At 45.6% G+C, this 15,438-nt stretch overlaps 4 protein-coding genes across 4 annotated transcripts; 3 read left to right on the top strand and 1 right to left on the bottom strand.

Annotated features, from left to right (window-relative positions):
* Positions 1-60: 60 nt before the first annotated feature.
* Positions 61-1,530, top strand: BDV38DRAFT_272102 (uncharacterized protein; the record flags this gene model as incomplete). The annotated part of the gene is made up of 1 exon (XM_032057430.1): positions 61-1,530. The coding sequence occupies one exon, from the start codon at positions 61-63 to the stop codon at positions 1,528-1,530; it is 1,470 nt and encodes a 489-aa protein (XP_031912582.1).
* A 5,051-nt stretch (positions 1,531-6,581) lies between these two features.
* Positions 6,582-8,937, top strand: BDV38DRAFT_284003 (uncharacterized protein; the record flags this gene model as incomplete). The annotated part of the gene is made up of 4 exons (XM_032060166.1): positions 6,582-7,009; positions 7,060-7,087; positions 7,140-7,655; positions 7,705-8,937. 4 exons carry the CDS (start codon positions 6,582-6,584, stop codon positions 8,935-8,937), a joined length of 2,205 nt encoding a protein of 734 aa, XP_031912581.1.
* Positions 8,938-11,202: 2,265 nt separating this feature from the next.
* On the top strand, positions 11,203-11,751 carry BDV38DRAFT_284002 (uncharacterized protein; the record flags this gene model as incomplete). Its single annotated transcript, XM_032060165.1, has 1 exon — positions 11,203-11,751. One exon carries the CDS (start codon positions 11,203-11,205, stop codon positions 11,749-11,751), a length of 549 nt encoding a protein of 182 aa, XP_031912580.1.
* Positions 11,752-12,391: 640 nt separating this feature from the next.
* BDV38DRAFT_293926 (uncharacterized protein) lies at positions 12,392-14,265 on the bottom strand (the record flags this gene model as incomplete). Its single annotated transcript, XM_032062382.1, has 1 exon — positions 12,392-14,265. The coding sequence occupies exon 1, from the start codon at positions 14,234-14,236 to the stop codon at positions 12,392-12,394; it is 1,845 nt and encodes a 614-aa protein (XP_031912579.1). The 5' UTR covers positions 14,237-14,265.
* Positions 14,266-15,438: the final 1,173 nt, after the last annotated feature.

Raw genomic sequence — 15,438 nt, 5'->3', positions numbered from 1 at the left:
TCTCACCTAATACTGGGAGTTCAAAGTTCGCTCACAGTGCAAATTTCCGACTCGGCTCCAATGGCGGAGTGGCCAGGTGTCCAAGGAATATTGGATCATGACGAGGGCAACTACCTTACAGTCTTATTCCTTGCCTGGGCTTATATTCTTTCAGCACGATGGGCAGAGCTATTAAAGAGTGCATCGGATTGCCAAATAAAATTTACAACAGATAATGTTCCATCTTTTATGGTACCCAGCCATCAATGTGCGGCTGAGATCGACTTGGGATATCATGCCGGAAAAGACGAAGCTGGTTGGTGGGCGGTCATACTATCTTCTGGGGGCTACCGGCACATAACAGCAGACTATAACCAGAAAACATACTTGTCTCCGTGGTCAGTTACGATATCGGATACGTCACGCATTGGTGTTATGGGAGATCCTTCTGTTGCTGGTATTGAGCTGCCGTCATCCAGCACTGCCCTTGCATATCTAGCTCGGTTTTGTTCCCGTCATCGCCTATATGGCCAATGTTCTGCGGCTCTGGCTGCGGTGCTTTATGTTCCTTTCCTTAATGGGAGATTGGTATCGCTTCCGATGCCAAAACAGGTCCAACGATCACAGTCGCCCGCAATATTCGCACAACCAGATAAGGATATCATTGGGGAGCATGGAAGACTCCTTCCTTATTATATGACGTTGAGCTCCAATGTGTGGGGTGTACGGTCTCTGCTCTTCAGCACTTTCTTTAATGCAGATATCGAATGTAACCTGGTCAGCGCTTGGCTAAACCCTGCATTCACAATAATAGACCCTCTCCTTGAAGCAAACGATATGCCTATGCTCGCGAAGGTCCTGGCAAACCGAGAACCTAAGTTTAGCAGTCTGTGGCTCGGCGCAATTATTATGGACATTGCCAAGGCTACCTTACGGGATATTCGGACTGGTCTCACAGCGCTAGATCTTAACGCCGCTGCCTGGACCGGGACAGTACAATCTTTTATAACATTGAAGCCAGGCCTTAGCGACGGCATAACGATACGCCGCGAAGATGAGTGTCGCCTTCTCTTCATTACAGGCTGCGATGGATTTATTAGAGTTCCAATTTACCCTTGGAAGCCTTTTGGTGCCATTCTTCTGCATGACACAGAACCTCAAGTTCGGCAGCATGCATGTTGCGGATGCCATTGTTTAGAGTATCACTCTTGGAACTGGGGTCTTGCAAATGGCGAAGAACTTGAAGATCTGGGCATAGATCTTACTTCTGATAATGAAAATGGTTTAAATACACATGTACCGGAACGATACCCATTAGCACAACACGACCTTAAATTGTTTTCGGAGTCATTGTCGGAGGCGGCTACACGCGGAATATTCAGTTGGCTACGGTCAACAGGATATCCAGCTAATGAGAAGCCCATATACCAGCACTCATGGATTGATATCGAAAGCTCTGACGATGAGGGCGTGGACGATGTGGAATCTGGTACTATCGAGTTTACCGGCTCACAGGAATTCATCGATGAATGGCTTAGCAAGGTTGACTGAAGTATATTCATTGTGTCAGGTCGATCCACTCCATAAAGCCATCGGGGCCACCTGCGGGATGATCTTTGCATTTCGAACATATGGCGTATTTTCCGAAAATTCCGTGGTCGCCAGTTTGGCAAATCTTCCACTGTTTCCGGCAGCCAGCTTCCTTGCAGGTGAATCTATTATGCGCGTCATTCCAGTGGCTGCATTTCGAGTTCCTGCAGGAGCCTGCTTGTCCAGAACTTGCTGTCATATCGATTTTTTTTCTCGCTAGTATTGGGAACTACCCTTCTTGTTAGCATCATTTAACGATCTGGTCATGTAGGTCTCATACTCAAGCGTCGTTTTAGTTTAGTACGGAAGGAGAAACAGATGGACGTTTGACACAGCAAGAACGAGAAATGAATGGAAACTTATAGGCTCAAAATGGTCTTGGGAGTTATATACCATTTCAACCCCTGCTTGAAGGGCTGCATTCCCTGGGACAGCATAGACCTATGGCTGAAACACAGGTACCTATACTTGTTCATTATTGTCGCGTTAAAAAATGCTCCATGATAGGTACTGGTAATGGTAGAATACGGAACTTATGCGAAGCTACCTGTCCACAAAAGCCTTGTTAGACGGCGGTGTCCAATAGCTGAGCTACAAAAAACATCTTGAGGGCCTAAGCCCTCGAGATAAAAAAAACCCCTTTGAGTCCATTGGCTGGTCACGTACGTCTAATAATATTAATCCAAAGTACTAGCCTGTGAACAGAGGGCCACAAAAACGTGAACTAATCACTGGTTTGTGATGTTGCACTGCTAAGAAAACTTAATATCCAAGAGTCTTTGTCTACACTAGCACATCCCCTGAATTTATTGGCCTACAGGTGCCGTCTTATGCAACTCACAAAATCTAGGCGCTCATTCCACCTTTAGCATATTGTCGGTCTCACTTGCAGCCTGCGGCGATGCGAAAATTGGACTTCGATTGGCTAGTGGTTCATCCATTGTCAGGGAGATTAGTATTACAGGGCGGGAGTGAATGGAATGATGATTGGATGGACTTATAGCCTCCAGGGTCCAAGTGTCAACCATCCGAATAGCCAATACAAATGGCTGATCCGGAAGCGCGCTACATTCTTAAGGGTCTGTATACGATAGTATTATTAGAGAATTCGTTCTTTGTTTCTCACAGTGCACCACAAATCCTATACAACAGCACTAAAGAACGTTAGGGTCGCGATCAATAATGCCGCTACCCCAGAAGTGTAACTTCCCGCAGTAAGCCCCGGCATCTAAATCCCTCGTAACAGCTACCAATAGAGCATCTACCTGGGTAAATATAGTATCTATGCCACTGGTGCCATCGTCACCAACATACTCTTGTACTCCTACTAATTTGCGGACCCCTCCACTAGCCGCTGCCGATATTTGCTCCTTAAGCATCCTTACCGCTCGCCAATTATTATCAAGTATTGTATTCGATCAATTTGCGTTAGCGCCCTTATTATTGACTGTTACTGTTGGCTAGAAGGCCGGTATTTCTTTCTCCTAAGTGCGGGGGACATTCCAAAACGTCAATTGTAACATCTAACTACTATGCTAGATGTTACAAACCTAATATGATTGGCTGTTTTTGAGCTCCACCTTGGATAAATGCTCCGAGGACGACGAGCATAAGGCAGAAGGCGAATGTACAGCATAGAGGCATATCCTGCTCATCACAAAAGTCACGTCTACAATCTAGACACAAGACCCCCTCTAGGGTGTGATTGCCTCTTTGCGGTATTATACAGCATATGCTACTTTGGTAAGCCATAATCTAAAATATCCTGAAGTGCCCATCCTGAGTCCCAACTTTCGAGCCATTTTCCCAGCCTCTTCGGGGATCCAGGCTGGCCTGGGAACGCATCATTAAAATTTTGGACCTTGTAGGGAGCACCCTTGAGCCCCTGCGCTGGATACCCGATTTTGTCTGGCTCACAATTTTTCTACTATGCTTGATATCGACGTTTCCCGCGAAAGAGTCTCCTCCACTTCCCATTCTTTGTTATCAACTTGTTGAATATACCGACCGGAATAATTACAGAAACAGAAGGTAGTTGTTCTAGTCTTTTAGTATAGGCGTTCAGTTGAGGGGTAAAGAGAGTGAATATACCTTGAACATGTCTCTAAGAAATCGGTCAAACAGAGTTGATATCAACCAGGACTGGCGCGCTACTGACTGAACCTCCTTATAAGCTCAGTACTCTATATAGCCGGCCTGATTGGTTTTCCTACTGAGAAGTTGTTATTCCGGGTACTTTATATAATAGCTGTTGAAAGTCAAAGTACACAGCCGGGTAATAAGATTGATCTCGGTTGCTTGCTCCCTATATTGTAGTCGCTAGTTTAAGTCAGAGTAGTCGAGTACGGTTATCTTTATCGTCTGTACGGATACTATTACAGTAGAATATATCAGAATTAGTATCTTGCTAGAAACGAGACAATTGTTAACTCTTTATATAATTAACCAATGCAAAATAGACAGACTAATACCAGTCCTATTATATAATATCTACTTCAGAATCTATTCGAGTAAGAGTATACCGGGAGTATACAGCGCTACATATTATAACTAGATAAACTCTATTGTCTACTCCTGAAGAAGTTACTATAGAAGTAAATAATTAAGAATATATATGAATACTTATGTATATACTTAGTTTAGTTCTTTGTGATTAATCTACTCAGTTACTTAATATTTATATTCTATATTATTATTACAGAGTTATTTTTGGTAGCAAGATTAGTCTCAACTTATTTATACTCTTCTAATTATTAGATATATATACTCAATAGATCTGGCTCTTTAGACTCGAGTCTAGTATTGACAGCAGTCTTGTGTTAACACCAGTCCAACAACGACTCCTGTAACCCATTGAAAACAGAAGTAGAGAGCAACTTCAGGTTAGTAACTTATTAACACACGGTCCGGTAACTGGTCACAGACCTGACGACGAAGCCCCGGGCGTAACATGTACCTACTCACCTAGCCAAGCCCAACCTGGGCTCAGCTCAGCTGAACTTGAAGATTCCAGTGAGGAGGTCAAAGCATTCGCTGAGCCAGCCAGAACCACTACTAAATATTCAAACCCCTCATTTTATTCAAACTGCACTACAACAATAAGCGGGGGGATTTCTGAAGCCCAGCACTTATAAAAGCTTGGTCCTGTATCAGGGATTATTTTACCCTTCTGGTAAGAAAATCAATATCCTACTACTTGGTGTCTGACTCTACTCCAAAGAACAATTTTACTGAACCTTAACCTGACAAACGACTTTTGGTCTTTGCAAATATGCCTTCTGGGGTGACGGTTAATAGTGACTGCCTAGCAAAGTTTGAGGAGATCAAGCTTGCGCGAAATACCGATATGTCATCTACAAAGTGATCGCAGACAAGGAGATTGTGGTTGAGAAAACAGGAAGCACTGACTCCACCTTGACACATTCATTGGTGAACTACCTGAGGATGACTGTCGATGAGCAACTCGCAGCAAAGATACATTGCGCGGGAGTTTCAAAAGGGTCGCAATGGAAATATCTGGAACATCTCCCAGTGATATTTCTTACGAAGTGGGTATGTCATCAGAAGAGATAATAAGATAATACCCTCCGAAGTTATCAGTCGCTAAATGGATCTTGGTCTTGGAAAAAGTCAAACGAGGCGGTCGTTGAATAGGCGGTCCAATAACTGCTCTTATCAAGGAGAATAACTGCCTGAGGGTATTACGAGCCTTTGGATAAACCTTTTTGCATTCTATTGACTTTCATTCTTCCCACAGCTCCTGTCGGCGTCAGATTACCAACTTTTACTTATTATACCACATTGTAAGGATCTACTCTCGCAAGCAAGTTAAGACCAGCTATTAGCGACCAGAGACGACAACGGCTGGTACTCACCTATTGTATTCTTAGGACTGGTGGGCTCAGAAGCTACACACTCTGGCCTACCAGCTCCTCCATGGGAAAGATGGACATCACCCCTGGACCACAGGTATCTTTTAGATTCACCTTAAATAGACGACGTTCCTAGTACAACCTGGTATGTAACTGACAAGTAATAACGAACGTATTGCGGCCTGTTTCAGGGTTTCAGTAAGCCCTAACCTTTTAGTATCGTGTGGTGATTATCCATGTTCGACTTTAATCTAAATAAGAGTTTGTTCTACACTTGCCCTGACTAGCGTGTGGATAGTGCGCTATTAGGGCTAACCTGGAGTACCTGGTATATTAACAGGCAAAAGCTGACTCTATTCACACCCCATCCAACTTGCACTGGAGCAAAACATCCATCTAGTAGATGAAATACATATCCCAAGTGAGCTTCGTCTACCGCCTTTGTCTTCAACCTGCAAAGACGCGTATAACATCCAAACCGGAGTAGAACTATGTGCTAGTACTGCTCTTAACCATTCAGTAGATATGTGAGCACCCCAGACCGTGTTTTTACCACAAATCTTGCACATGTGCAGATATACTAATATTTTTAATGTGAAGAATCGGTGCGGTGATGGAAAGCTTTTGTTACACATTTATTTTTGCCCTTTTGTATTTCTTCCTTTTAACTTCATTCTATGAGTTTGGTATGCATTTAACGTGTATTCTTGCACAAAATGAACTTACCAGCTTATGTGGTCCGTACATGGTACCTCATGGAGAATTAGGGTTGTCTCCAGACGAACAGGCAACAACAGCTTGAGGTGAAGAATACATGGTAAGAGCATATCCCTCGACAAAATCTGCTTACGCAGAGTTCAGCTCAAAGGACATCTCCTGATTCAGGAGCTAAGCCTAGCTTTTCCATAACTAAAGTGACAAGGATCGACCAGGTCACATGACGGCCAGAACCCAAGGAACGGACATTAGTAAAGACCGAGAGGGATTATCGGGAGATAGAAACACCCGAGCTGATGTTGTAAAAGTCCAGATAATACCCATAGTCCGAGACCTGCATCACGACGTCTCTTCGCCTCTAACGGTGTCATCGATCCTGAGTAGAGTGGGCTTCTCAATCGCCCGCCGAGTACTCCAGAAATCATGTCGACGCAGGACCCCACAACTGTCTACTCTCTGGCGGCGGTGTCCCCACGATCTGCTACGAGGCCACAACGGGTCCTTTCTTGCGTGCTGTGCCAGCAGCGCAAGGTCAGATGTGACCGTGAATTTCCATGCGTCAACTGCATCAGAGCTGGCGTTCAATGCATTCCTGCCACTGGTGCGCGCCAGCGGCGTCGCAGGTTCCCCGAGCGAGAGCTGCTGGAGCGTCTGCGGCGCTACGAGGCCCTGCTCCGCCAGAATAATATCCCATTCGACCCACTGCACCAACCGACAGTAGAAGGGCTGTGCCAAAGTGAGCATCCCGGGGGATCTAGCACCCCAGACGAAACAGCAGACTCCACTGTGGGAATGGATCAACTGTCAAACGAGAAGAAAACAGTAAAGTGTGAATATTCAAATGAGGCCAAGTAAAGCTTGCGTTAGAGATATATACTCCTAGACGACTAATCACATTCAGGAATTTCTGGTATCTTATGAATCAAATGGTATGAGTATGAACACCAATGGGTTGATGTTTTACTGACAATGTAGAAATAGTCCCTAGGTCCTGGGGATGAGGATAACGATGATGAGGACACCGATGGAAACGGTAGCAGCCACCCGCAAGACGATGTGGGTGAGACTGTGGTTAACAAGGCGTGGGATCAGATATATCAAAGCCACGAGCAAAACCTTCTCTTTGGCTCATGTAGCACAAACGTCGATATATCTACGCTGCACCCAGCTCAGGTCCAGATCTTCCGGCTGTGGCAGGTCTACTTGGAGAATGTGAACCCTTTGCTTAAAGTCACTCATACCCCTACCCTGCAACCTCGCATGATTGATGCTGCCGGCGATGTAGCAAATATCAGCCCTACATTGGAAGCGCTAATGTTCAGTATATATTGCGTATCCATATTGAGCCTTGGTGAAGACGAATGCCGTGCCAATTTTAGGACGCCGAGGGATGATCTTCTGAAAAGGTACCGGGTCGCATGCCAACAGGCTCTACTGAAATGTGAGGTTTTGCGTACCAGTAGTGTTGAGTGCTTGACAGCATTGTATTTGTACCTGGTAAGCGCACCAAGTCGCGATCTTGCCTATACCCTACTAATTCCCACAGGTCTCGGTAAGACCCTGCACAGACCCGCGGTCTGTATCCTCAATGCTTGGTATTGCTATCCGTATCGCACAACGTATGGGCATTGAAAACGAGACATCCAATGCCAGATGCACTGCTCTCGAGGGTGAAATGCGTCGACGGCTGTGGTGGTCACTAATTAGTTTCGATAATCGTATCTCCGAAATGTCAGATCACAAGACCACAATGCTTATTCCCACCTGGGACTGTAGGGCGCCCCTGAACGTGAATGACTTTGATATCCGGCCAGAAATGACAGTATTGCCACAAAGTCACGACGAACCCACTGAGGCCCTTTTCACTGTCGTACGCAGTCAAGTGGGCGACTTCATGCGCCACAGTGCTTTCCATCTCGACTTTACCAACCCCTCCTTGAAGGCTATCATTAGGGATAGCCCGCATGGCGCTGGCCCAGAAGGAGAGAGAATGATAGCCTTCGAGAAGACGATAGAGAATAGATATCTCAGATCCTGCAATCCAGAGAACCCGCTTCACTTCATGACCATTTGGACGACGCGAGGCCAGCTTGCCAAGAACCGCCTATTAGGACATTATTTGAAATATTCATCCATGCAGCAAACAGATGAGCAGCGCGATATCGCTATTTCATATGCGTTAAATATCATTGAGTGCGATACGAAGCTCATGACCTCTCCTCTAACGAAAGGGTACCGTTGGCTTATCGACTTTCACTTCCCGTTTCCCGCATACATCTATATCCTGAAAGACTTGCGAAAGAGACCTACGCTGGAGCATGCTGACAGGATCTGGAGGACTATAAGCAATGACTGGGAAGCTCGCTTCAAGGATATGCAAAAGGTGAACCCCTTTTTAGATTTCTTCGTTAAACTTGTTCTCGAGGCCTGGGAGGCGCGTGAGGCGGTGTTCAGACAAATCAAGAAGCCACTACAACTACCGGGGATTGTATTGGGCATCCAACAGGTGGCGCAGACGATGGGAGATATACAAGGGAGCGATCCAAGACAACCCAAGGGCAGACTGAATATGAACACTGACCAGTTGTCAATGACTATGCCGATGAACTTTTGTACCCATGACTTGCTCTACAGCATGGAAGGTCAGGACCTTCTGGGCCCGGAGCTTGGGGCCTACTCTGGCATACCTGAACCTGGACAGGCGACAATGAATGTTGAGGTGAACCAGTCAGATTGGACTACAGTAGACTGGTATCCAATGCACACTCATAGCTGGTGAGGCTGCTGCTCAAGTGGTATTAAACTTGTTTATTTAGTGATAATTTTCACTACCATGATAATGACTAGTCAAAGCAATAATTTATCTAGTACCGCCTTGAACACTACGTTTAATCTGTCAGCACCTTACTACTCATAATTCTGTAGAAGCTTGTTAAATAGACTCCCACCCACCCTAACTCCTAGGTTTTACCAAGTGCAGAATGACCACAAGTCCTCTCGAACTGTACTGCGGAGCAATAGCACCTGGCTACAATCATTGTATCTATATAACTGTAACCGACCTAAATTGTACTCCTGTGTCTGTAAATATATCATACTCGGCTTATTGATCACAAAGCACACCGCAGGGACGTAGGCAGAAGACTGGTGCATTTGAAATAAACACAGCAAGCAAATGTAGAAGGCGAAGAAGGTTCATTCACAGATATTTGTAGACATAGCGAAATAAATGCAAGGTGTCTAGCTTGTACGGTTGTACCCAGACCATTTGCTTTATCTTGACCAAGAATATCTCAAGCACCAGGATAAAAATAGTACAACCACAAGAACCCTATACCTCCAATATTCAAGTGGAATATCTGATGCTGTGCTCGTGGAGGTACGGGCAGAGGGCTATACTGAACTAGAAACAGTCGAGGTTGGGAAAGGGCTAGAAGCCAAGTTTGTAATTGGGTTCAACGGTATTAATAATATCTGCTATAATATTATAAAAGGAACTCTCACCACACCTGACATAAGAATCCGAGCCAGGGTACGTAAGTATCTGAATATGTGGGTTCATTGCCAATTTGTGCAGATCTGTTGGAGTGCGGAAAAGTGATTGTCTAACAACCGCTCCATCGCGTAATCCATCTAATGCACCAAGGGTATTTTCGACAGCAGCTAAATTATTAGTAATTCAAGACGTACCAGTAGGAGCTTCAGCTGCTCCGACAGCAGTGTTGATTGCGTTTATTAGCTCTGCCAACAAGTATCTCATGCGGTGTCCATTGACAAGCATTCCGCCAATATGGGTATCTTTATAAGATCTTCTGGTTATAATCATATCAGCAACTGGATTCCAGAATCTATAATCCTTGGCATATACTGTGGCAAAAGTAAAACAGAAAAAGAATGCGAGATGAGTAAAGAAAGTGATAGTTCTCATGAAGATACTCATGAACTGGGTATATCAGGAAGCATCAGTGCTCGTTCCTTTTCCTTGGTGAATATTCCTGTTCTAGTGAAATATCATAAGCGCGATATAGATCAGACGGGGCTGTAGACTGGTGAGTAATCTATAAATTGTAAGGTATAGAAATCGTCATAACTATGCTCTAGAACCTGTCCATTGGACTATAAATATCAGTTTATGTACGCATCTTGAATCACAGATAAATAATACTTGGATGAACTATATTGCTCTAGTAGTTGTCATACGATTTCATCTCGTGAATCAGGAGACTCCAATGCTCTGGACCTACGGTTCTCATCCGCTGGCAGGTCATGGCTCAGATGCCTAAGAACCCAATAAACCGGCACCAGCAAATCAACTTTGGCAAGATATCCACTTCAGATGGCTCATGCGAATGTCTGGGAGACAAGATATCCGAACTATGGTTGGAGATGTTGCTCAAGGCATCAACATTCACTAGAGAAAGTAAGCTTTCCAGAGATGCGGGTGGTCTAGGACTATCTGTTTATGTAGCAAAAAAAGAAAAATAAAAAAAAAAAAAACTTATAATGATTTTAATTGCTGATGGTTTTTGCCAAATCTGTCTTTAAAATATTCTACTTACTACAAGCACTACTTCTCTATAGTAGTAGCCTAAGCCTATATATGGACCACCATGTTTAGGTAGCCTAGGACATACTAATGAGTACTATGACTACGACCTTTCCTCCTCTCAGCATATCAAGGAACGTATGACCTACCTCATAGAATAGATTTAGGGCAAGCTTTACGGATCCGTGCTTTGAACTTTCTTCAGAGTCTAGCCGGCTCTATTCTGTGGACTTGATTGCCGAGCGTCCATTGAAGGCGGTTCCCGTACGCCACTCCACTCGTATCGAACTCTATGCGATAAGGGATAGGTCTAGGCTGGGGGCCTCTAGGAAGGTATGATCCGCTGAATAAATCAATATACTTCGTGAAATCTACTGCGATATGAACAGACGCCATATAAATATGAGCCCTCACTGGAAGTCATGAGCAGATATTATGTCCATCCGATTAGATAGTATCCTCATTTCGATCAACTAAACCGTACAAGATCTACACAAGATGTCTTTCCCCACAACCCCAGTATTCCTAAGCGCAACTAAAGGCTGGGAGCAGGCACGCATCCACCCAGCTCTAGCCTGGATGGAAAAATGCACGATTGCCTGGGACACACGCGAGAGCTGGTCAACACCCTGGTCGGACTGGGTCGCGGACGATTACACATACATTAAGTCCAACGGCGAACGGTTCACGGGCGGCGAATCCGCCTGGGAGGCGACCAAGGCTGATTACAGTGCATTCAAGTTATCCTACCATGAACCGAAGTGGGTGTGCGTTGCAGAGAAGGCAGATGGATGGGAATTTATCGGCGAGGCGACACTCTTCATTGACCTCCCGAAGGAAAGTGATACGAAGAAAGTGACAGATTTGGATGGCCGACGTTGGGACTTGGGTGTGGGGTCCATGTTTCGGTTCAACTTTGTTAAGGATTGGACTGCTAAGCATGATGGGATTAAAATTAAGAGCTTACAGATGTATAGCGATAGTGGACCGGTTGTGGCGGAGATGTTAAGGAGGGGGATTATGAAAACGGAGGATCTTTTGAGATGAAGGGTTTAAACAAAGCAGTGATTTATAAGTATGGAGCTGGGGATGAGGAAACTGACTGCATCTCGTGTTGGTTGCATATTGATTGCATGTATTTTTTCCAGATAAGAGGTGCGTGTCTATACATAGTAAAGAAAATATCTCCTGGATATAATGCAGCAGGTCACGCAAGTTCAGAATTTGCCTTATGTTTCACGCTAGAAGGATATATACGCCATTACTCACACGATGGAGAATAACCCTAAAAATATAAAGTCTTATTCGGTAGACAATCTGATGGACAAACGGTCTTTTATCTGAGGGACTTCAAGAGCCACCTATTGTATGAATACCTTTATCTTACGGAGGTAATGATTGGCTTACTGTTTGTACTCGCTTGATTGAGGGATGAACAGCATCCCTGTCTCGGGATGTGCTGGGCCGAGCTTCATATATGTGCAAAGCTGAACATTTACAAGGATTGTTTCTCGAATAGCTGAAAATCTAGTGTTCTCAGGTTTCGTCTAAAGCATACACATCCATAGACAACTAGCCGTATCGGACGCTGTCATGTAGCTCCTATGATACTCCAAAGCTTCGCGCGAATGCGGAGTCGCAGCCCTACCTATCTTGAGGCTAAAGTAAAAAGGAAGTTCATTATCTATTAGTAACTATTCATTAAGTCTCCTACAAAGGCGAGACTGTCCCGTTGATCATCACAAAGTCGCGCATATTCTAGAAGAAGGCGATATACGTAAAGCTGCATATCCTCCTGTCGCAGGACCTTCTCAGCCCAGCTCTTGCCATCCATAGCAATTTTCTCCGCCTGCTTGTCATGTCTATTGCGTCCCTTGTATCCTATAAAATATTGTAAAATGCCGTAAACATCCATATATAGCGAGTCCATGGGCACAAAATGCGCCCATGGAATCAGTCGTGAATCATGCCATTCTTTGTAAACCGTTGCTTTGATAGGCAACGACGTAGAGAGTAGGAACGCACGGTACCGTCCACTGAAGGAATTGCCATCTACATCGGGCAGATATTTGAATGAATATTGTTCCTTCATGGGCATTCCCGAGACGAGCTTAAAATAAGGATCGGTATAAGAGCAATGTGGACTGCCCTCGAGCGGGAAACAACAGAGATCCAAGAATCCCAGATCACAGTGCTCATTCAAGAACTCGGGCAATGCGCCCTCCAGTCCCGCCGTGACTTGGTAGTACTCATAATCGGGTAGACGGAAGTTGAGCCCATGCGATGTCCCGTTTGTCAGCGCGACTTGTGTGCCATTCAGCATCGACACTAGTCTATGTCGTTGATATCCCGTCCAGGTATCGACACGGTTGCGACCGCCGCTTGCAATCCCACGCCAGAAAACGATATCTTTTTTCTTGGACCACGGGCCGCCGTGATTGCTTTTCCCACCGGAGTAAGTAGGATTGTCCTCCCAGTACACAGCGGGTGGGATGAGGATCTCGTTGTTGACGGTCAGCTTAGAGCCCCCGAATAATGGAACCAACTCGTGTGTAGTCGATGTAGAGGTCGGTTCGATAAAGCTACCATGCAATGCCTGCAGTTCCGGCCGCCAGCAGGGGTCCTTGGAGCGCTCGAAGTCTTTCACATATCCATTTTCAGAGAAGGAGCTGCGGTAGTTGAAAAATTCGGCCGGGGGATTGGCGAAATCGACTTTTTGGATATTGCTGGTGCGGCCGGGGCTCTCGGGAGAACATGCACCGCGCATGATGTCCCAAAACGGCTTGTCAGCTCCCTGGAATGCGGGCGGCGAGTATTCCCCAGAGTTTTCCTGAGCCGACAATGTCATATATTGATCAACAGCCAGTTTCGGATCGAGTTGCTGTTGAAGATCCCGGTCTTTGGCGCGATACTCTGAGACGGTTTCCCACGGGACGATGATGCGCGGCTCGTCCATACCATTAAGTGGAATGTCCATGTCAGGTAAGAATTCCTGGATCGTCGAGATCATATCCATCCAGACCTCGAGCCAGTTAACGCCAGTATGGCCCACAGAGGACAGTGTATGGTTGCGTATAATAATACGTGGATCGGAGTGCGTTGCCTGGCGCCGAATAACTGGAGGGTTCAAACCCCAGTATGGACTCAAGTCATCATATATTTGATCGAACAGGTCTTCGATAAGTACTGCCTTTTTCTGTTTCGCGATGGCAAACCACTGATCGAAGCCGGGCGGCGGGTGACGGCCTCTTCGCTCTCGATATTGCTTAGTTGCATCAGCGAGGGAATCCACGCGCTTCGACAGTAGATGATCCCATTTCGCTTGGGCATCGCGAATCAATCCATCGATCGGATGCGGCGCAGCGTCGTCAAGGTCCGGTCGTTCAGCTCCTTCTGTCTCCGTAGAGCCTCGAATGACGCTCGGGACGGGGAGAAGGTTGAGGTAGAGGCCGTTGAAGATAGCGAGGAGAACGATACCCGAGACGACCAGAAAGATGTACCGGCGTTTAAGCAGCTGTGGCAGCGGAATCATGGCAGAGATGCTGTCGGAGCAGGCTCAGACAGATAGAGAGTGGAAGGACAAACCCTTCAGGGTCTGGGTAAGGGACTGTCATGGTGGATATGTCGCAATCAGTAGTTAAGCTGAGAGCCCCAGAAGAGGCGACAATTACAGCCAATTATGGGCAAATATCAATGATAAACGGGGTGGTTCTTTATCGATGAGGTTTAGTGGGCCCGTTGGTTCGTTCGCCGGTTGGTTCAGGGCTTGATAAACCACGCTGAATAATTACGGAAATATGGAGACTTTCCTCACATTGGGGAAATTAAATTTATTAGTCATATCCTTATGGTGGGACACCCTCGTGGAACCTCCCAAATTGAATGCTATTAGAAAATTTTCTTGTGTCCTGTTCGAGTCTATTCTCCGACATCGTGGGGCTGCGGAACGTGAGATATCAAACCCTCATAAGGCGGAAATGCATCCCTACGTCCTGTCATAAGAAATGCATACGTAACAGGGCTGGATGCACAACTAACTACGGAGTAAGGTAAAGGGGCTAAAAAATAAAATAGTATAATAAAAAAATAAAGTGAAAAATAGAAGAGAAAAAGAAAAATTGAAAAGGGTGGGGTGAAGCCAACCAAAAGTAGTCAAGATCAACGGTACCTGGCGACCAACTCAGCACTGCGATCCAATGGGTGCCAGGTAGTGGAACGCTGTGGGTCATTTATGTATTTTAACCGGAGCCACTATCACTCTCCGATGTCGCCATGAGCCTTCAATCAAAACCGATACTCGAGTCATGCAGTACAGAGAAACATTGTCGGCAAATGGGATTGGCTTGGTGCTCGATGTGACTTGATAAAGGCTACACATGTACCTGCCAGCATGTCAGCATGATACCCCAGTTTTATTTGGGTGTCCTCGTGATATCCTTGTCGGCTCGGTCCGTGAGACTTCACGGAGAAATTTGTCTATATCGGTCTGGGCTTGGGGAGGCTGATTGGCAGTGACCTCGTCCAAAATTTCTAGCACGCATTGACAATTTGAGGGCTAGAAGAGAGACCCGAGCGGAAACCAATGGACAGGCAAGCACAGGGTATGCCTTGAGATGATGTAGTTTGCCTACCATCCATTAGAACCTGTGGGTAGTTAGGATAGTCAGACCTAGAGCCGGAAGCATCGTACAAGAGTCGGTGGCCTAAGCGTTGCACTACTTTCCAACTGAAAAT

Source organism: Aspergillus pseudotamarii (genome assembly GCF_009193445.1).
Source record: "Aspergillus pseudotamarii strain CBS 117625 unplaced genomic scaffold BDV38scaffold_34, whole genome shotgun sequence".
NCBI lineage: Eukaryota > Fungi > Ascomycota > Eurotiomycetes > Eurotiales > Aspergillaceae > Aspergillus > Aspergillus pseudotamarii.
This window is presented reverse-complemented; position numbering and strand designations above follow the sequence as displayed.